This window comes from Saccostrea echinata, unplaced genomic scaffold, assembly GCF_033153115.1.
Source record: "Saccostrea echinata isolate AGI-Se365-2 ecotype Australia unplaced genomic scaffold, CSIRO_AGI_Sech_v1 ptg000009l, whole genome shotgun sequence".
Taxonomy (NCBI): Eukaryota; Metazoa; Mollusca; class Bivalvia; order Ostreida; family Ostreidae; genus Saccostrea; species Saccostrea echinata.
In genome coordinates this window covers 17,507,556-17,531,395 of record NW_026889758.1, presented here as the reverse complement: position 1 = coordinate 17,531,395, position 23,840 = coordinate 17,507,556, and the positions used below count along the sequence as shown (strand labels likewise).

The window sequence follows — 23,840 nt, the reverse complement described above, 5'->3', positions numbered from 1 at the left end:
TTCTGTAATACCTATAACTAAATAAATTCTCAGATATTCAAATACATCTTAATGCATATATTCGAGTGTCTCAATGTTTACATAAACAGTGTCTGTTACAGTAGCAGCGAAATATCATTTTCAGAATAATATTAATCATTTAGCTCGAGGTAATCTAGTTTTATTAAGGTTCATTGATACTCTGATAAGAGAGATAACTCATAATGACATAAATGTCTATTCCTTTATTTAAAATTTGTCAAGTTGAAATGTCTTTATTGTCCAAATTTGCCCCGCAAGCCATGATACAATTGTTTGTATTTTACTTATAAATTACATTTCTTTTGAAAAATAATGAGCGTTAAAGCAACATTTTATATGAGTGAGCAGAGGGTTACTGAACCTTAAAGGAGATTAGTTCTAACATCTAATATAATTAAAACAACTCAGTCACTTGCATGACATCGTAAGTCAATAAATCTCTACTTCAAAAAGAGGGGAGACAGCAACAATAAAAATATTTACACTAGAAGAACAACATTCAAGTAAAAATACAAAATGGAGTATAAAATATATCTCCAAAAATTATGTATCTACCGATTTAAAGAAGACGCCATTTAGAAATTCCATTTTTACCCTTATAATAACCACTGCATTTCTCTCTCCCCCCCCCCCCCCCCCGCCCTTTCCCCTGAACAGACTAAGAATTCTGCTTTTTTGGGGTTTACTATGAATCATTTTTTCAAAACGATGTATTTCATAATATGAAAAGTTTGAACAAAAACTCTGAAACAATCATTCTATAAAAATATATGCAGAATGTACACATGGAAAGCAAGATGAACAATACATATATACTTACCAAATGATATTCCAAATAACATTTCACGCTTAAGGTCGTAATTGATTTTTTTGTTGTAAAACATTGTAAAGTACATATGACACCATCAAGAGTATACCCATTTTGCTTTTTGATAGTTTAGTCTGCTATATCATAAATCAACACTAGTACTGCGTATAGTTTTTTTCACACTACCTTTGTATCAAGTTAAGGCATGTTATGATTTTCTGTAATGTTATTGTGACCAGACTATGATTAACAATTTATTTTTAAAAATTTAAACGGACTTGTTTATATAGCACACAATAAAGAAAAATTAAAAATATAACAGAAAGACAATCATAAACTGAATGGATTTGAATTCTCAATATGTACTTTACTTTCTCTTCAAAGCAGAGGGATACCCCTTGATGTTCACGTGTAACCAACTACGGCTTGTAAAACCAGTGGGAGTAAATTTCAGTTGTCCATACATCTGTTCGATTTCTCTTAAAGCAGAGGAACACCCCTTGATGTTCATGTATAACCAACTACGGATTGTAAAACCAGTATCTAGGAGTAAATTCCAGTTGTCCATATATCTGCCCATTCTCTTCCCCCTCGTCCCTTTCGATGTTGGTTGGGCCCCATATCGATTCAGTGAAGCTAGGAGTAGCTGCAGTATAAATTATCTGAACTCAAGAAACAAAGCTCTGGAATGCATATACATGTATGTCTTTTTTTCCAGCAAGACTGCTTATAATTAAAGCACTTAATCAAGGCACATATTATCGGAGGATGGGTGGTAGGGAGGGGGTTGTGGGTGTAGGGTACTTGTCCCCCTCACTTTTTTCAAACATTAGTTTTGACTGTTCAATTAGAATGTTTATGTTCAATTAAAGCCCCCCCCCCCCCCCAACAATTTTTTGTTGCAGCATAGATAATTTTAATTTTTTCCATGGCAAAGTATTTTAAAAAAAATATCTGGTCCAAAAAGTTGAACCAACCACCCCTACCTCAAATTTTTTTTGAGGTAAGTTGTCATTTTTTTTCTGCCCTCCTACGTGCCTGTAACCTGAGGTTTAGATTTTTAGGGTATCACAACAACATTGAACAAGAGGCCCGAGGGCCTTAACAGTCACCTGAGTATAATACAACACTGTAAAGGATCCTTAAAAGTATAAAACAAAATAAACTTATTGATGAAGCAATTTTGCTGAAAATTTAAAAAATCTGGTAAAAATACCCTTGCTTATTGTAATGTGCGAGACCCGAGTGATCTTTTTGTGATTGTACTTGGTTTTTCGAAGTCTTACAGGGATGATAATGATTGCTGAATGTACAAAATCAATGGAAACTTGCCAAGTGTGTAAGGTATTCAATATATACATATATGTTTTTTGTAACCAGCTTAGTGCTACAATTAAGTACACAAAGAGAGACTTGGCTATACAATGTGGCTAGTTACCACTTGTCCCTAACTACAACATGTCCCAAACTCACCCTGGCTCTTTGTGATCACTTGTCCACTTTGATAAAATATAAAACAACTTTTTGCAGTCTCTTGCCAACCATGACTACCTGTCAATAACTCGTGAAAAAAGACACCACAGTTAATCGACTCTATTGCTACATAAATAATCTTTATGTCAAGTTTTATAGCGCTTTACAGACAAGAATCTTACTTTGAGCACGCTTTGCTCATTAGAACCAAACATTCTTTTTTTTGTTTCTATATATATAATATTCTTTCTTGTATTCTCATTCAATCAAATAACCTGTAAATTAAATTATACACAAGCATTTCTTGATTAAAGAGACACCGTGACGGAAAAACGGGAAATTTGACAAAAGCAGAATTTTTGCAAGACACATGCAAATTTTATTCAATTCTTGAAAGTATCAGGTTTAAGAAAATTACAGGTTTCAGAACCTAAAAAATCTACTTTTATGGAGAAAAATATAAGAAAAAATAATTTTAGTTTGCCCCAACACGAAAATATTGCTTCACTTCTTCCTCTTTAAGGGTGCATGCGCAGAAAAGTTGAAGAAGTAACCATGGTGTCAATTCCATAGATATAAATGTCGGATGACCGAGGATTTTGATATAATCTTCAAAAAAGATGATCAGAACTTATTCCTAACTTTTGATTGCTCCGATTCAATGTTGTTTACAAGTTTCACGCTAAAAATAAAAGACACATGACCTTGACATTGACGATTATCTTAACAACCACGCCATAGATACAACTTTTCTTTTTCCGGCACTTACATTTTGCAGTCTTCTCTTGCTTTTACCGTGCAGTTGAGATCTCAAAACTTTGCTTTATTCACATTTCTCATAAACCGTTAGCTTTATGATACAATTATCTTAAAAGAAACACATGATATTGACTCATTTTGTAGCTTTAAACTAATTTAGCAAAGAGGAGCAACTCTCATTTGCTTCACTTATTTCAATTTTGTACTCTGTTTGCCTCCTAGATACCAAGATGGGAAAAGGCAAATTTGCGTATAATTATATTTCTATATTTACTTTTATATTATTGGATTAAGGTTATTTGCTTAATACACAGGAATAGAGGAGAAGATTTTAAAAGCATTATGCATTTTCCCTATATAATCACTAGAGCCCCGCCGTAAAACCAGACCCAGGCGCCATGAAATTCACAATCTTGGAAGAGGCACCCTTGTTCATCATAACTCTGAATTTAGTTTGTTTGCTCAATACAACGGAGCAAAGGAGTATATTTTCAAAGCGTTAATTCATTTTCAGTATATAATAGATAAGCCCCACTCCCAACGGAACCCCTGACCCTGGGGCCATATCATTCATAATTTTGAAGAGGCCCCCTTCCTCATCATAACCATGCATCGGCTAAATACACAGGAACCAAGGAGGAAATTTTCAAAGAATTAATGCATTTTCACTGTATTATCATTAAAACCCTGCCTTAACACCAGAACTATTAACCCAGGGGTCATGAAATTCACAATTTTGGGAGAGGCACCCTTGCTCATCAAAACTATAAACTTAGTTCATCTGTTAAATAATCAGAAGCAGAGGAGAAGATTTTCAGAGCATTAATGCATTTTCACAATATAATCATTAGAGCCCAGCCCTAACATCAGAACCCCTGACCCAGGGGCCATGAAATTCACAATTTTGAAAGAGGCACCCTTGTTCATCATAACTATGTACTAAATTAGTTTGTTTAATTTCCAGGAGAAGAGAAGAATTAAGACATAATGCACTTTCACTATATGATCTATATATCCCCATCCTAGCACCAGAACCCCTGACCCTAGTGCCATTAATTTCATTATTGTGGTAGAGGCCTCAATGCTTATTAATATCATGCCACCAGTTAGATTACTTGATGTCCAGGAGTAAAGAAGAAGATTTTTAAAGATTGCATTAGTTTTGGTGGTTCAAGCCCCATCTCTCAAGCCCCAGGGTGTCAGGGACCATGAAATTCACGAATTTTGATCCCCTTTACCCATAGATGCTTAAATTGGTTGACACTGGTTCAGCGGTTTTAAAGAAGAAGCTGAAAATTTTCCAATGTTAACGCACGACGAACGCCGACGGACAAAAAAAGGATAGTCAAAACAAACAAAAAAAAAAAAAAACAAAAAAAAACAAGATGTGTTTGTGAAACACTGATGCCCTCGAATGGCAGCTTATGGCGAAGGTTAAAGTTTCTCAAATGAAAGTCAAAATCCAGGCCAAAAGATAAAAAATGTTGGTACCCAAAGAAAGGTCTTGTCTCGAGGAATATACCTAAGAAATTTAAAAGACCTAGCTGCAACTGTTCAAAAGTTATGGCGAAGGTTAAAGTTTTTAAAATAAGTAAAACGTTAAGGTCAAGGTCAAAGTGCTTGGAATCCAAAGGAAGGTCTTGTCACAAGGATTACATATGTGAAGTATGAAAGCCCTAGCACCAACCATTCAAAAGTTATGACCAAGGTTAAAGTTTTTTGAAAGTAGGTCAAACTCCTATGTCAAGGTCAAAGGGTCAAAGTGGTTGGTATCCAAAGGAAGGTCTTGTCACAAGGATTACATATGTGAAGTATGAAAGCCCTAGCACTTACCATTCAAAAGTTATGGCCAAGGTTAAAGTTTTGCAAAAGTGGGTCAAACTCCTAGGTCAAGGTGAAAAGGTCAAAGTAGTTGGTATCCAAGAAAAGGTCTTGTCACAAGGATTACATATGTTAAAGTATGAAAGCCCTAGCTCCAACCATTCAAAAGTTATGGCCAAGGTTAAAGTTTTTCAAAAGTAGGTCAAACTCCTAGGTCAAGGTCAAAGAGTCAAAGAGGTTGATACCCAGAGGAAGGTCTTGTCACAAGGAATACACATGTGAAGTTTGAAACCCCAAGCACCAACTGTTCAAAAGTTATGGCCAAGGTTAAAGTTTTACAAAAATTGGTCAAACTCCAAGATCAAGGTCAAAGTTGTTGGTATCCAAAGGAAGGCCTTGTCACAAAGAATACACATGAGAAGTTTGAAACCCTAAGCACTAACTGTTCAGAAGTTATGACCAAGGTTAAAGTCTCATAAAATTTTGCAAAAGTGGGTCAAACTCCAAGGTCAAGGTCAAAAGGTCAAATATGATGGTACCCAAAGAAAGGTCTTATCACAAGGAATACACATGTGAAATATGAAATCATAGCTCCAACCAATCAAAAGTTATGGGCAAGGTTAAAGTTGACAACAGACAGACAGACATACAAGACAAACAGACAGACAGGACAAAAACAATATACCCCGGGATCTTTCGATCCGGGGGCATAAAAATAGGTGTTCAAGAATAGTGAACATATATAAGGTGTCAATACTTATAAAATTGATATCACATACGCATTAATGGTGGAGCGGATGGCTGAGGTCTGGAATTTGCCTGTTGATATTGCTGTACCACTGACTGTAGTGGAATGGTTCCTATGATTACTTCAGCTGGGATTTGTAAGTTAAACGATGGTCCAGAGGGTTTTATTGAAAGCTAGAGAAGAAGACAATTTGACCATTATCCTGAACTATTTCATCATTATTTTATAGTGATATTTTACAGATGAATATTGTATTACACGCCATAATCTCAGCAAGATCCATAGAGACTAAAAATTTTGGTCTGGTGTCTCTACCGTAGAGACACCAGACCAAAATTTTTAGTCTCTACGGATCTCGCTGAGATTAACACGCCATTGTAACATCACTTTACAATATTAACTCCTGTTTTATTACCGTTACAAAATATTTGACTTTGATGAGAGAGCACCCTCCCAGGTAAGAAGGTGCTAGAGGAGGAATCACAAATCTGTCTTCGCTCCAAACATCTGAGTGACCAGGAGGCAAGTCTAGGTGTTAAATACGGTTGATTAATTTTGTTAATTTTGTTGTTCTTTTCATTTTACTTCTTGGCACACAGGCAGTGTAGAGTGTGACCTATTAAATAATAAATACCTTTCTTTTATTTTAACAGTGAAGATTTTACTAAAACACAATTTTTTGCTGAATGAAATATATTTAACGTGTGCCTTTTCCCATAAACTTTCAGGATAATTATATATTTAACTTTCAACCTCACAACAGCTAATACGTCTATTAAGCACACCAGTTCTGAAAGGCGCTAAATTAATAAAGATTAACGAATTTACAATTATGAAGAGAGAAAATAAGAAAATATAAATATAAACATTAAATTCTTATTTTTTGGATGTCGTCTGTCCTAGACGTGATCATGGTGGACAGACACGTTTTCGATGAGCTCGTGATTTCTTATGATTAGCAGTGTTTTAAGATGTCCATTTCCATTTGAAAAGTGTGGAATTTACAATATAAATGGTACTTGTGTATGCTAGTCACTTTGCATTGTTATTATGGGAGGTTCAAGGAAGAAAAGAAAGAAGTCAAACAGTTCAGACGTCAGTGGCAGTGAGAACAGTTTATCGCCATTGGTCAGTAGCGTTATAAACGAAGTTAACAAAGTTTTGTATGGAGCGCCAGTAGAGACAATCAACACCACTGATCCCTGCGAGCCGGGAACCATAGAATCAGATACTATGACAGATGATATGGCTACATCCACCCCAAAAGCAGCATCGCAGAATCTGACGGAGCTAATCGATGTGTCAACTAAATTCGCAGTGCTTCAGAAACAAACTGAATCAACCAATAAAAAGCTAGACATTATAACAAGTAAGTTATCAAAATTAGACACTATTGAAGCAAAATTAGTAGAAATGGAGAGATCTGTTAAGAATTTAAATTCCAGAGTTGGGAGACTCGAAAACAAAAATCACGAAATTGAAGAATCGGTCAACTTTATGTCAGACAAGTTTGATAGTGAAAGTAGCCATATGGCAACATTAACGAAAGAGATTCAGTTGCAAATGAAAGATCAGGAGAAACAAATACTGGGTCTGCAAAAACATATAACAAATATAAAAGAATTAAATGCAAAGGTCATGGAAAACGCCACAAAAGAAAAAAAAGAAACAATGCGGCACTCAAACATGATTGAAAACATGTCCAAAAATTTGGATCAAATGAGACGTGACGAGAAGGAAATGGAAGAGCGATTAGTGGATCTTCAGTATCGATCAATGAAGATGAACTTAATTTTTGAAAACCTGGGAGGTGAAGGTAGAGATGAAGATATTTACTACAAGCTTAGATGTTTTCTAGCAAATGAATTAAACATACAGCACGATGTTCAGTTTGCAAATGTGCATAGATTTGGACGGCACTACAGAGGAAAAAATCGTCCGGTGGTCGCTAGATTCATATATCAGGAGGATCTTGATCTCTGTTTACAGCGAGCATCATTTCTAAGAGGGACGCCGTTCCGAGTCTACAGGCAGTACCCAGCATCAATGGCTGAAAGGCGACGCACTCTTATTCCAATCATGAATAAATTCTGGAACGATGGATCTCGAGTGAAACTTGTACGCGATCGTCTTTTTGTTGACGGTGTACTCTATGATCCGAGTGACGATCAGTGGATGGAAGAACACACCGAGGAAGTCCAACCGATGGACGTTACGAGGGAGGCAAGGACTGTACGCGAGCTTACAGCTGGAAGCCGTCAGAGTAAATAGGATCACGCGGTCGCGGGATCGAACACAGACAACAGCGCAACTAATAGCCGCGGCCCCGGGACACTTAATGTGTTATCATGGAACATTGGAAAGGGACTTAGAGTTAAACAGAAGGATAGTGATTTTTTATCTATTATCAATAGTGTAGATATAGCATGCTTATCTGAGTGTTGGATAACGGATGTCAACAGTGAAGAAATCAAGATATCTGGGTATGAGTCTTTAATTTTTCCAAGGAAGAAAGGTAAAGGAGGAGGAGTAGTAATTTTTATGAAGCAAGAAATACATAAATATATAAGTGTGGAAGAAAATTTTTTAGATACCATTTTGGTTATACAACTTACACATTGTAAAATTGAAAATAGACCAATTTTTCTGTTTTTCTGTTATATACCACCTGAGGGTAGTGTTTTTTATCGTAAAGAAGATATAGATTTATTTCAATGTATGTATGATCTAATTAGTAAATACACATCACTTGGATGTGTATTTTTGTCAGGCGATCTCAATGCTAGGTGTGGGCTAAAGGAAGACTTTATTGTAAATGATAATCTTTCTGAACATGTATCTGATGCAATACAACATTTGGTATCATATACTTCAGATATATGTAATATTAATAGGAAAAGTCAGGACAGTTATATAAACCAGCACGGTAGAAAGTTTTTGAATTTATGTAAATCCACAGGTTTCCGAATTGTAAATGGTAGGCATTCCGGAGATTCTAAGGGAAGTATAACTTTCTACGGTGCCAATGGAGTCAGTTTAATTGACTACCTTATATGTCGACAGGAAACTATGCAGTATATCTTAGAATTTTCTTCTGGAATATTTAATACTTTATCTGATCATTCGCCTCTATTTTTCAAAATCAATTGCAATAATCTTCATGAAGGTACATATTCTTCTAACGACATGTCAACAAATCACTTTAGAGTAGAGTGGAAAAATATAAGATGGAACGAGGACGAAAAAGACAGTATAAATTATGATCTAAGTAATAATGCAGAAACATTAATTAACATAGTAAATTGTCAGTTAAAAGACCAACAAGAAGTAGACAATTGTGTTAATAATCTGTGTAATGTTATAAATGAAATTGTTTTACCAAAATGTCAAACAAAACAGGAGCAATATACAAGTGAAAATTCACAAAATAAGCATAAATCTAGAAGAGATGATAAACCTTGGTTTAGTGATGTATGTAAAAAGAAATATTTGGACTATAAAAACGCTTTGCATATTTTTAATGTAAATAAATCAACGGAAAACAGAAACAAACTATTGCAGGTAAAATCAATTTATAAAACACTCGAAAGAAAACTTAAAAGAGCTTATAAATGTCAAGAAGGTAATATGATACAATCGTTAAGAAAAACCAATCCACGAAAATTCTACAAACATTTTTCAAAAAGGAAAATCAAATGTCCTGCAACTGAAATAGGGTTGGAAAATTTTTATAACCATTTTAGGAATCTAACTCAGAATACAAACCCGGAGGAAGATCAATATAACCCAGATGCTGATAATTTTATTGAACCTGTATTTGATGAATTGGATTATGAAATTTCTGTCGAGGAAATTAGACATTGTATACAAGATTTAAAAAGAAATAAGAGTTGTAGTGAGGATTTCATACTAAATGAACTATTTATAGACTGTAGTGAGACACTCATACCGGTTTTACATAAAACGTTTAATGCTATATTTATGTCTGGGTTTTTCCCACAATCTTGGTCAAAGGCTATAATTGTACCAGTATATAAAAAGGGAGACGTTAATGACACAAACAATTATAGGGGTATTTCCTTGGTTAGTTGTATGGGTAAACTTTTCACTTCTATTCTAAATCAACGACTACTGAAGTGGGATAAAGATATATCTGTCATAACAGATGCCCAATTTGGCTTTAGACATGGTTATGGGACTGTTGATGCAATTTTTGTATTACAATCATTGGTAAATAAGTTTCTAAGTAAGAAGGGTAGGAGATTATACTGCTGTTTCATAGACTATAAAAAAGCATTTGATTTTGTTAATAGGAGCAAATTATGGGCTAAGTTATGTAAGCTTGGAATACAGGGTAAATTATTGAAGATAATTAAATCTCTTTACGAAAATATCAAATCGTGCGTAAAATATGATGGTGTCCTTTCCGAATATTTTGGAAGTCACGTTGGACTCTTTCAAGGTGAAATTTTATCCCCAATATTATACTCTTTTTATGTAAACGATTTTGAAATGCATTTGTTGAGCGAGAACTGTCCATCGATTGAAATTAATCTAATTAATATATTCCTTATTATGTATGCTGATGACACTGTTATATTAGCAGAAACACCCGAAGCTTTACAAGAAATACTTAACTCTTTGCACAATTATTGTAAGAAATGGAATCTTACTGTAAATACAGATAAAACTAAAATAATGGTTTTTAGAAATGGAGGAAAAATAAAAGAAAATGAGAAGTGGTTCTATGACAAAAATGAATTAGAAATAGTAAATGAGTTTAATTATCTTGGATTATTATTAAATTATAACGGTAAATTTACTAAAGCACAACAGAAGCTGGCAGAACAGGGGAGAAAAGCTCTTTTTAGAGTTCAAAGTAAACTTTATGATTATTACTTTAATACTCAAACAAAATGCTCCGTTTTCGACACTTACGTCAATAGTATACTTTCGTATGCTTCCGAAGTATGGGGTTTTAACAAAGGAATTGATATAGAAAAAGTTCATGTACTGTTCTGTAAAAAAATTTTAGGGTTAAAAAAGAATGCTAGTAATAAGCTTCTTTATCTTGAACTAGGTAGATTTCCCTGCCATATTTTAAGAAAAATAAAAATTATGAAATATTGGTTAAAGCTGAGAAAAACAGAAAATTGTATTCTGAAGACGTGTTATGAAGAAATGGTACAGGAAAATGATGAATGGATTGTAAACATTAAAACAGAACTAGATAAATTAGGATTAAACTTCTTGATGCATACATATTATGATGAAAAATATGCATTTAAACTTATTGAACAAAGAATGAAAGATATTTACATTCAAGAAATAAGAGCAGAAATTAACATTATGCCCAAAGCTAATTTATACAAATATCTTACAGAAACACATTGCCTTCAATATTACCTAAACAAGCCTTTAAGTGTTAAAAATCGAGAAATAATTTCAAAATTTAGGATGTCTGATCACAATTTATATATTGAAAGGGGTAGATACACGAATACTAGTAGAAATGATAGAAAATGCATATTATGTAATCAGGATGAAATAGAAGATGAATTTCACTTTATTTTACAGTGCCCAACGTATGAAAATATAAGAAAGAAATATATTAAAAGATATTATTATCAAAATAGTAGTGTATATAAATTAATACAACTATTTAGCGCTCGAAATGTAAAGGAATTAAGGGGTCTTGGAATTTTTTTAAGAGAAGCAAGTCATATACGGGAAAGTAAATTAGAACTACATGTATAATATTAATTTTTTAAGAGTGAATTACTATGTCACAACAATATATGTGTGTGTATATGTATATATATATATGTAAACATTTAATCTCAATGTCATTTTAAATTGTGTGAATATATTGTAATATATATTATATATATTCTCTTCTTTAGCCATGTCAATTATGTATATACTATATGTAATTACATGCATGTAATTATGTTTCTCTGATGTATCTGTTGATACAAGGAATAAAAGAACTGAACTATAACGCACCTAATTATCATACCGCGCGTTGGTATTCAATTTGTCGGCAAGCCCGGGTGCTGTTATATATATATGACAGACGACATCCAACAATATGAATTCAATGATTAATTATTACACTGGCTTGGTCATCTTATGATTTGTATTTCATAGGGAATGTCGAATTCTCCAGCTATTGATTTAATTGAATAATTGGCCGAAATAGATAAAATTTTAATTCATAAAAAAATATTTTAAAAAAAAGCAATACCATTCAAGCTGGTCGCATACCATTTGTAGATCAGCATATATGCTACACACACGGCTGGTATTATTCTGAGCACTTGCTTCGAAATAAATTGATTCCCCAGGAACATATCCGATTCAATTTAGTTTTAACGTTCCCACGATAGGCCCTGATTTACAACACAAGCAGCAAAGGTCTTTTGAATTCTGTAACTCTCTACCATTCTTAAAAGAGAGCATAATATTTCACATAAATGACAAATAATGCATGCATAGAGAGTTCTGGTAGTTTGATTAGAAACATTTTCAATTACTCACAGCAACTGATGGTTCTAGATTCAAATCTAATGTTGTTAAGACAGTGAAAGGCCTCACGGTGCGTAGATTGAATTTCCGGGGTCGGTCTATTATTCCTTCTACTTGGTACCGAACGTGTCCGTATTCTCCCTCGAAGGACGACGGCAATTGAAGAGGTAAGACAAACGAGAAAGGGAACACATGCTGTGCCGGGGACAAACGGTGTAAATCACCGCCGACCAAACCTTTAATATCATAGAAAAAAATGCAAAAAAAAATTATTACGTAGTAATCAAAAAAAGAAAGGCACAGTTCAATGGAAAGTTAGTGACAAGTTAGTTAAGAGAATTGTGTATTGATAACAATACTAAGAAGGTTTACAATCAAAATGACATAATCATAGAGAAATTCAATATCAAAGACTAGTCATTAAAGATCAATACATGTACATGTATCTGGTATCCCCCCATCAATGATAGTCTGACAACTCTGCCAATGGACGCAAGTGAGTGTCTAAAAACAGTCTAGGGATGTTATCCCACACTAACTTCAGAGCTTCTGCTTTAGCAGAATCTGGAGTTGCGGTTGTATTTGGTGGATATACCTAGTATCCAATCGTCCCTTGATTCTCATCATCGGATACCCAAGGGTGACCTTCTCTTTTACTCACCGATATATCGTCGTATGTAAATAATATGCGCGGATCATTAGAATGGCTGCTGCACAGAATCGCAATGGCAATTAGACGAATCACAGTTCGTTACACCGATTCCTTACACCGATTGCAAACAAATTCACTCGCCCGTGCAGTTAGTAGTTTGAGAAAGGCACTCCTATATTATTCCTGAATGGTATTCAATGCCAATGACATGTATCGTTTTAAAACAAAATTCGCATGTTTTAACGGTGTCAAGATATTACCATAAATAGCAAACTTGTAAACCTATTTTCAAAATTGAAGAGCTTCAACTTTCTGATTGGTTGTCTATAATCGACGGATTTGCATAATAAAGACGATATTTCAGCGAGTTTGACCAACTTTGAGGGTGAGAAGTGAAAGACGAGATAACCCGTGGGTACTAGACGATGCATGATGCTTAGTAGGGTTTAAGATGGTCAAGACAGAATTGGGGGTGTTGTGGCTTTGCAAGAATGCACTTATCATTGTGGCTTTGTAAGAATGAACGTATCAGACAAGCCGAATGTTGCCCTGCACTTTTTGTTACAACGGGATACTGCATTATTGGAAAACACGTGGAGGTAGGACTTCGTCCATGTACCGAATATAAACAAATTGGTCCTGGTTGTATAGAATTCCGCTGCTCACATCATAACACAACCAACATCAACTTTTCAGCCTTCCTATGGAATCCGGATAGGGCCATGCAGTTCACTATCGCATCATCGCACCATCGAGGTTTGAGTCGATAGTGCGATGACGCGATAATGTGATGACGATGAAGCGATGGTGCGATAATGATGAAGCGATGGTGCGATAGCGCGATGGCGATGATGCGATGGCACGACAATGCGATGACGATGATGCGATGGTACGATGAAGCGATAGCGCGATGACGCGATGGCACGATAGCGATGATGCGATGGTGCGATAGCGATGATGCGATGGCGCGATAGTGATGACGCGATGCTATATCGTGACATCGTTATTGCTTTATCGCACTATCGTCATCGTGTCATCGCACTATCGCTCTATCGACTAGTACTTTCTATAACCGGATAACATTCCCAGCAGTCATTGCACAACATGGCGTTTGTTGACGAAAAGATTCAAGAATATTTCTTCAACGGATACGATAATAAAGAAATCATATTCCTTCTTTGGAGTAATTATGGTGTGAAAATAAGGTAGGTATTATTAATTGTCAGAAGTTATGATAATATAAGTACCTGTATAGGCTAATATTTTCTCTAAGAGTAATAAAGGTACTATACATTAAATTTGTAGTCTCATTCAAAGATTGTTTATATGCGTGTTCTACTTGTATGTATATATCTGTTATTTAGTGATTGAAGTTAAAATCTCCCATTTTAAGATACAGTATATTTTATGCATTATTTTTTTTAAAATAATTAAGCTGTAGACATTTGAAAAGACGCATGACCAGACTTAATTTGAGAAGACGGAGATCATACAATGTGGATATGGCAATAAGGGCTATTCAGGTAATATTGCTTGTGTTTCATTTCATCTTTCTTTTTTGATAGATTGATCAAATCTAGAAAAATCGTCAGTAACATCTACATTTTGATGATAGCTCATTATTTTTAGTTAACTCATACAAATGCTAAAAATTTCATATGATTTACATATATTCTACTCAAAGGAAGAAATGATGTTCAGTGGACAGACTCTTGGGTGTCGTTCGATGAAACGAAGGCTTCTTCAGAAACATGGCATCTTTATAGGAAGGTATATTATCTTATTATGATTAATAAACAGAATTCAAACGATGTGCCTATTGCTTATAATGAGTTTTATATAAATAAGATATTTATAATAATTTCATTGAATTTATTTTTTTTGTTATTGAATTTAAAATGGTTGATGATTAATTATATATATATACTGTTCCAGGGATAACATGTGTTTATTGAGAATAATCGATCCTGATGGAGTTGATCTAAGAGCAAGTCACTGCTTGACAAGAAGAATGTATCTAAGCAATGGACCAAATTATCTTGCACATGTTGATGGGTACGACAAGTTGAAGCCATTTGGCTTCGCTATACATGGTGCAATGTGTGGGTAAGTTAATGTGCATCAGTTTTTAGTGTTCATTTGAGTCATGTAAGATTACAAGAATTTATGAAGTTATAGAATTTATGATTGTTATATACTGTTGTAGCTACATATCAGAAAACAATATCAACTATTAATCTAAATGATCAAATTCCTATCCTTTCAGATTTTCAAGACGAATACTATGGCTTAAAGTTGCAAAAACAAACAATGACTCTTTTGTTGTAGCATCATATTTCTTGAAATACCTGGAGGAAATAAATAGTTGAGTATATAATTTTTACAAATCAATGATAAATATATTCCTGAAACTGTAAATGCAGTTTAATTTTCACAAGTTAATTTTCTACTAAGTAACATTCTAAATACATTATTTTGTATTGATACAGAATAAATACACATAAAATGCATTATTTTGTAAAAAATATTTACTTGAACAAAGAAACCATATTTGTCTCAGTTCATGGTAGTATGAGTTTTCCAATACATAGGTGCTCCAAGGTGTGTGAGACTTGATGCTGGAACTGAGAATATATACATTGAGGGTATTCAAAAATCCTTCCGTTGGTACGATAATGATGACATATGTGGAGAAAAGAGTTTATCAAAGGAAGATCAATGTCTAACCAGGTATGAATATGAAGTTGTTTTTTAAATAACAATATGATTTAGTAACTTATGTTGTATAAACAAATCAGATGAGTTTAATAACCTTCTAAAATCTGCACACCTAGGACTGAGTTCCAATTCCAGTTAACACTCCTGCAGTAGAAGTTAGAGTAATTTGCCCTTTGATTTGAAAATTGGGGGGGGGGGGGGGGGACTTGATCAAATCTGAATGGTCTACTACTCCAATCACAGTCAATTCAGTTAGTCCCAACTTAAGGACATACATAACGTAGTTTGAACTTTATTGTCTATTTCCCTGGAGTTGAAGAGTTACAATACTTAAAAGAACTGTGTGCTAAACTTTAATGTCCATATTTTCTGTTGTACACTTCTTCTTCAACAATTTTGGGTAAACAAAACATTTAGAATATATGTTTAGTTATTTTTGTATATTTTTCTTTGCATTATACAAGAATTTTCATCATTTGATATCTTTTTAAAACCCCTGGTAATGCATGCTAATTTTTTGTCTATGAACATCTGATGACACTATAATCTTAAATTAAGAATATCTTGAAAAATTATCAGTAGGTAAGGTATGTTGCGTATGTCCTTAATATAAGATCAAATAACTGAAGTAATTGAATACTTTAAAAATTTGTATGTGTAATCCTCATTTAAGTTTCTTTTCAAACTCTCTACTTTTCTGAACATTTTTCCTGAGGGAAAATAGATCAACTGATTATTTTCACTATTACTTTTCAAACACCAAAATAATTCTTCATATTATTATCTTTCATAGGCGTCATTGTGTAATCTGATACCACAGATAATTTTAGAAATAATAAGTTTTGCAAACTTCATACTTTCATTATTTGCATCCGTTTCATTTAATAGAGTTCAAGGTGACACAGTTCTTTTTATAGTATTAGTTATACTACAGAGCCATCGGGGGGGGGGGGGGGGAGATGCAATTGCAACCCCTGAAAACACCAATATTTTGTTTAAAGTTTTGCTATTTATTTGTTTATTTCATATTTGAAAAAAATGACCCCCAGAATGCAACAGACTTGTATGCATTTTTATTATAAATTTTCTGACCCAGGGGAGGGATAACCCTCCCATACCCCTCTCCATACCCCTTTCTAGAAACCTGTTGTCAAATATTTGAAAATGAAGTCAGTTTAATGATTTAAAATATCTCTGCACATAATTTGATATACAAATTATTGTTTCTGTATCATTATGAAATTAATATATGACTAATTTATGTGATTGTTTTATGCCCCTATGATTAAAGATTCGGGGTCCTTATCCATATAGCTTTGGGTCTGTCTGTATTTTTATCTGCAAAGACTTTAATGCACCAACATTTTTTGACCTAATGACCTTGACCATAGGGTTCGACCTACTTATGAAAAAACTTTAATTTTGGACATAACTTCTGAATGGTTGATGTTAGAGATTTCGTATTTCTCAAGTGTATTTCTTGTAAAAAAAAATCTGTCTTGGAGTTTAACCTACTTTTGTAAAACTTTGACCTTGGCCATAACTTTGAACGGTTGATCTTAGGGAAGTTGTGTATTCCTTGTGAATGTACCAACATTTGTACTCAATAACCTTGAAGTTTGACCTACTTTTGAAAAATCAGCCTTCAGTTTTTCAAAAACACATTTTGATTTAAGAGAATTGAACGCTGGTGGAGAACACTGAGAGAGATGGGCATCTCCTTCTGGATAGACTTGTTCAAAGACATGGAAGACCAAGGGATGTTCTCATCAGCAAATAACGAGCACATGTAAGAAGAGAAATAAATTCTTTATTTATACTTTAAAAAATTAAGAATTTACGCATTTATAACCTATTATGATATTTCTGCATGTTACCTAAATCCTTATGACTAAGACTAAACCAACCATTTATAAGTGTTTTTCTAATTAAAGAAATATTAAGAAATATAAACATTTTTTTACAGGAAAAATTTCACCCTGATTTTTTTTCTTGTTTTCAAAATTGACCTTTAAAATTTACCAATTTAGAGAATGCCTTCGCTTCTGTTTTATGAAAATCATCCAACAAGAACTTGATCAAATAAAAACAGAATGGAATAACCATTACATCAGAGCACAAAGACGCTATGATGATGATGGAAATCTCCCAGGAAAACCAGAAATGATGTTTTTCCACCCTGAAATTTTTGGTATTTTTCCTAGCAAAGATTTGTCTAATCACTAACTTTAATTTGAATATTTTTCTGTGTTTACCTTTCTCCTTCGATACCTTGGTTGTTTTTCAGTACTCAAATTTAAAACAGTATCAACACATCATGACTTCATTTTTTTATGTACAGGTGCAGTAGATTATAAATTTCGAGTGGATATTCATGACGTGCTAGAGTTTCAAAGACTATTTCCTAGTCCAAGCTCGACAGGATGTTGGGAGGACTATGCAGCATACTTTGATCATTTGTTTTTGGAGGGTGGGAGAATTGTTCCAAACACCACTGAGAAGGCCATGGAGGCTTTGAAGTACTTGGTTGAAAAGTTGTAAAATCCAAATTAAGATTAGAGAATAAATCATCACCTGATGTTTCACTTGACTTTTTTTCAATTTTCATGAAAAATATTGTACACTAATCATCAAAGTGTATGAATTAAAAGTCACAAACAAAAATTATTACTATGTTTATTGGGTCACCATACATGCCACATTCATTAGAACAACTATTAATGAAAATTGCAAAATGAGGATATAAGGAAAGCAAACTGCTCTGAGAAAAACTTTTTTGGCATACAGATGCAACAATCTAGAATTTAAAATTCAAAAGCATGCTTACTACCACAAATACACCAAATATCAATTAATATTCCCATACAAAAAAGTCTTTTTGTATTATCTTTCCCTGAAGAAATACTCCTCATATGATTATCAATGTCCTTTAGTATTATCTTTCCCTTAAGAAATACTCTTATTCGTTAATATGACTATCATTGCCATTACTGAGTTTAAAAATTAATTGAATGAAAACTTTCAAAACATAGATATAGCATTGAATACATAAAGTTATTTTCTTAAGCAAGATGGAATCCCCCCCCCCCCAAGTGATTGCCAACTACATTTTTCTGTGAAATTCCTCAGGGGGTTCTCCCCTAGATATTTCCAACAAAAGATCGCAGGTATGTGCACTTGGCAAACAGGCAGGGTCTTCCACAAATTTAATTTCAAGCTTTTTGTGAAATCCTAGTGGAGGGATTGTTTCAGCTCCAGTCCAAAACGCCAAGAGCATGTTTAGATTAATTTTAGATGTACCTTCTGAAAGAAAAGGAAAATAAAGAGATGAGTTAGAAATACATGTCAAGTAGTATAGAAGTTGCAAATTTTGACTAAGAAAAGCATTATTGCCTCTTAAGGTCAACTTGCATTTACGTGTACCTTACCAACTATTTTCCAGGATATTCCTAATTTAAAATTATAGAGTCTCATCAGGAGTTTTAAGACAAAAAAAAAAAAAACAGCATACATTACCAGGAGTTTTCAAAAGATGTAATATGATGAAAATCATTGTATTTTCTCAAAGAAAAAAATAACAAAAATATAGTGTTAGCTGGTATTTCCTCAACATTTGCTTCAGAGGAGGTAACGGCATTTACAGGCATCATTAAATTGTACAAAGGTTTTTCAATTATTGAACTCTTAATTAAATCAACAAGGGAATAAGAAAATAAAATTCCAACACTATGTTGTGTATGTCCTTAAGCTCATAAAAGTAATGTCAGCAAATATTCTGTATAATTGGCATTCTGGTGAATTAAAGAAATAAAATTAATACTTTGAACAAGAAACCTGAATTCTGTTTATTAATCATAATAAGATAATATACCTTCCTATAAAGATGCCATGTTTCTGAAGAAGTCTTCGTTTCATCGAACGACACCCAAGAATCTGTCCACTGAACATCATTTCTTCCTTTGAGTAGAATATATGTAAATCATATGAAATTTTTAACATTTGTATGAGTTAACTAAAAATAATGAGCTATCATCAAAATGTAGATGATACTGACGATTTTTCTAGATTTGATCAATCTATCAAAAAAGAAAGATGAAATAAAACACAAGCAATATTACCTGAATAGCCCTTATTGCCATATCCACATTGTATGATCTCCGTCTTCTCAAATTAAGTCTGGTCATGCGCCTTTTCAAATGTCTACAGCTTAATTATTTTAAAAAATAATGCATAAAATATATCTTAAAATGGGAGATTTTAACTTCAATCACTATTTCTTAAATAACAGATATATACATACAAGTAGAACACGCACATAAACAATCTTTGAATGAGACTATAAATTTAATGTATAGTAACTTTATTACTCTTAGAGAAAATATTAGCCTATACAGGTACTTATATTATCATAACTTATGACAATTAATGATACCTACCTTATTTTCACACCATTAATACTCCAAAGAAGGAATATGATTTCTTTATTGTCTTTTCGTCAACAAACACCATGTTGTGTAATGACTGCTGGGAATGTTATCCGGTTATAGAAAGTACTAGTCGATAGAGCGATGGTGCGATGACACGATGACGATAGTGCGATAAAGCAATAACGATGACACGATATAGCATCGCGTCATCACTATCGCGCCATCGCATCATCGCTATCGCACCATCGCATCATCGCTATCGTGCCATCGCGTCATCGCGCTATCGCTTCATCGTACCATCGCATTGTCGTGCCATCGCATCATCGCCATCGCGCTATCGCACCATCGCTTCATCGTTATCGCACCATCGCTTCATCGTCATCGCATTATCGCGTCATCGCACTATCGACCCAAACCTCGATGGTGCGATGATGCGATAGTGAACTGCATGGCCCTATCCGGATTCCATACCTTCCTGATGTAATTTTCTGCAAAACGTTATTACACACGTAATTAAATATAAACACTGACATTTTTGAAACTGTCAAGCTCGCAATAAAATAAGGTATCGTAACTAAACCAAACTGTTCGCCAGCGCTGCTGTGGCCATACTTTGTTTGCCTGAGTTGTTGGAGGTGTTGCGGAGTCAGAACAACGTATGAATAGGTCTGCTGGCTCTAATTCCATTTATCCCGTAGTCGATTGAAATTTGTTCAGATATTCTGTGTATCTCAGGGAAAGCTGATCCTGTAGACGACGTTGTTGTAGAAGTATAGGAAGATGAAGCAAATCAATGAACGATCCTGTGGTGATGATGTCATTTGGTCTGCCAGATTGTTGCATCCTGCTGCTGGTATCTGTTTTATGGGCTTTGTATAAAAAGAAGTAAACTTTATGCTTTATTGAAGTCCATTTTTACCTTTTCCAAAAACCGATATTGTTACATCAAAATATTTTTGGTGGTCCTTGAAGGTAGCGTCATCTTTGGTCCAAGATACATGAGCTTTTCCTTCGAACGTTAATCTAATTTCTACAAAATGCATAAAAAATGTTTAAGTATAATGGAAAAGTTAATTATCGTTTTATCTTGAGTTTATCTTTTCTCTATTTTATATACTCTAAACATAAGTATAAGGAGAATCTGTCTCCACTTGTACATAAATATGACAATAAATCTTCACATTTTTTGTATTTTAAAACTGCTGGAAAATTTTACCAAAATATTGAGAAAAGCATGCATCATCGGTTAAATTTTCTACCAATGAAAGATCATTAATTTGTTCAAAGAGAAGTTATAATCTGAGAATATGGAAAATTTTGTTGAATTATTGAAATATCAGTCTGCAGTTTAAACATACATGTAAGTATATTTCCGTTGTGTACAAATCGTGTCTTTGCATGAATGCATGAATGGGATAAAAATGTATGTATGAAAAAATTCTTTAAAACAGGTGCATTACAGATCTTTAACAATTTTTTTATATGTATTTAAGGAATATTTACAAATAAAAGATAATTTCATATTTTCACCGGTTTAATTGCGGAAACTAGAATCGGAGATATGATTGAATTGATTTTTTAATAAAGACTCTAGGTTATATAACCATATAGACAGAATCAAATCCGGATAAAATCATAATGTGGAGAAAAATCTACCATGTTGCAACAGTCCATGGAAATGCAATAAAGAGGGGGAATTTTTTCTTCATAGCAGTCATTCCTTAGATAGGGGGATGTAGCATTATAACTTTCCTTCCGTAAGGGTAAGTTTTGTTTTAAAGCAAATCTTCCCCGGGAACCTAATATGCTATAAAATACCGGGGGTGGGGGTTGCTATAATTACCTGTATGTTATAAAGTATGATGACAAGGGGAGATCTTTGCTATAAAAATACCGATAAGTTATACAGAATGATGACCGGGGGTGGGGGGTGGGGTGGCTTTCCTGTAAAATATCGGTTTATTATAAAGTATGATGACAATGGGGAACCTTTGCTATTAAATACTGGTGTGTTATAAAGTATGATGACAAGGTGGAACTTTGAAATACAGGTGTGTTATAGAAAGAATGATGGCAAGGGTGAGTCTATGTTATAAAATACCGACACGTTATACAGTATGTTGACAAAGTGGGACCTATGCTTTAAAATACCACTGTTATAGAGTATTATGACAAGGGGGACCTTTGTTATAATCCCCTGTATGTTCTAAAGCATGATTACAATGGGGACCCTTGCAATAGAATACGTTATAGAATATGTTATATAGTATGATAACAGAGAGGCCGGCCGATTGGATATTTTGATGTCCCTCAACAATGGATGGGAGCACAAAAGGGGTTGAAATATTTTCAAATTATGAAAAATAAGTTACGAATTAGGTAAAGTGTTTTCCTTTATTAAAAAAAATCCCCAGAGGTAATTATTTTTAATGTAATGTAAAACAAAAAAAGTAGAAAAATACCACGCAATTCCATATCTGTTTCCAGATCAATGACTGCTCTTCCAGTAACAGTTTGTCCAGGTATATATACGCCGAGTTTATCATCAAAGTCTATTTGGAAGGACCTCAACTTTTCCATCTTGTAGTTTAAAAACCTCTATGTTTTAGCAGAATTTTCTTGTAAACTGAAATTCTAAAGTAGCAAGTATTAACTGGATAATGTTTAACTTCATACACTTAATATCCACATTCAATTTTTGTTCAACTAAAATATATCATTCTTGCTAAAAAAAAAAAAAAAAAAATCAAAGATTTTCATCAAAATTTTCCTACTTCGACAAAATTTATTTAGTGGCATTTAATACTGTTTATGCTGAAATCTAGGGAAAAAATTGGATATTACAATTTAATTCTGATCAAAACTATAATGCAACACAGTTGGTGATAGTCATTTGTTTACAATGAATGGGTGTTTTTTTACGTATACACGTATACCGGAGTAATCTTTTTCGTAAATCTAGTTTAAAAGTTTTCCAAGGAACACATATTTCGCCTGGTGTAACAACATCCACCTCACAACGCCAGGGGTCCCGAGTCCACTCTTGGATGTGGAACGTACCCCCTGACAAATTTCTTTTTTTTTTTCAAGCCAGCTTCGCTTTTTTTCTGTTCTCTTTTCGAACATATTGTGTAAATCAAAAGGATTAGAAACAAGTTTTTAAAACTAGTTCTTCTGCTCAAATATTACATCATATAAATCAAAGAAAAATGATATATTCAAGTGAAAACCGGTTATATAACAATTACATATAAACTATGAGGGAATCTTTTGATTTCATCAATGAATTTGTGAACAGCAGCAAAAAATGTTATTTATCCTGTAAAGGCAAATTTACATCAACCCTATAATAAAAGATTTATATCAATACCGTTGTAGAGTAGGATTTCCACCATAGCTAACCCTCCCCCCCCCCCCCGGAAACTGTATAATCTATGTTAGGACCCCCCTCCTCAGAGGAAATTTCACATTACATATAGCCAGGTGGAAAGAAAACAAATGCAAAATATATAATATACCTTTCTCACTCCAGTTTTCAGGAACCTATCGCCCACAGGGTGGAAAAGTTCTTAGGTAAACTCAGAGAATAAATGCACTAGTGCAAAAATGCCAAGGAATATATTCATGCATGTACCTTGTTAAAAAAAAAAAACTACATTTGGAATATGACAAGAAGTCACCTGATTATTCCAATTACGAGTTATCTAATTTGTAAGTAGACAGATTTAAATTCCTCTAGATCGGTATTGATTCGATTGTCTCTGGGGTTTTAAAGCCTTAAGGAAATCAGTAAACCATTTTAACGGTTTTTCATCATCTTTGAGATATTTATAAATATAGATTAAATGGAATTAGGACAATAATTAGCATTTCCTAATTCAATGT

General features: G+C 33.7%; 2 protein-coding genes and 1 long non-coding RNA gene across 3 annotated transcripts; 1 reads left to right on the top strand and 2 right to left on the bottom strand.

The window, feature by feature from the left end:
• Positions 1 to 1,378: 1,378 nt before the first annotated feature.
• LOC133183395 (uncharacterized) lies at positions 1,379 to 6,176 on the bottom strand. Its single transcript, XR_009720633.1, has 3 exons — positions 6,046 to 6,176; positions 5,662 to 5,803; positions 1,379 to 1,475 (listed from the first exon to the last, which is right to left on the bottom strand). It is a non-coding gene; the product is annotated as an uncharacterized LOC133183395 (long non-coding RNA).
• A 2,220-nt stretch (positions 6,177 to 8,396) lies between these two features.
• LOC133182475 (arrestin domain-containing protein 17-like) lies at positions 8,397 to 22,535 on the bottom strand. The gene is given in 5 exon segments (XM_061317322.1): positions 8,397 to 8,423; positions 11,898 to 12,077; positions 12,171 to 12,394; positions 20,875 to 20,985; positions 22,418 to 22,535. Coding segments are annotated over 5 exon segments (660 nt in total).
• LOC133184004 (uncharacterized) lies at positions 15,496 to 18,069 on the top strand. The gene is made up of 4 exons (XM_061318878.1): positions 15,496 to 15,540; positions 17,205 to 17,317; positions 17,559 to 17,719; positions 17,870 to 18,069. The coding sequence occupies exons 1-4, from the start codon at positions 15,496 to 15,498 to the stop codon at positions 18,067 to 18,069; spliced, it is 519 nt and encodes a 172-aa protein (XP_061174862.1).
• Positions 22,536 to 23,840: the final 1,305 nt, after the last annotated feature.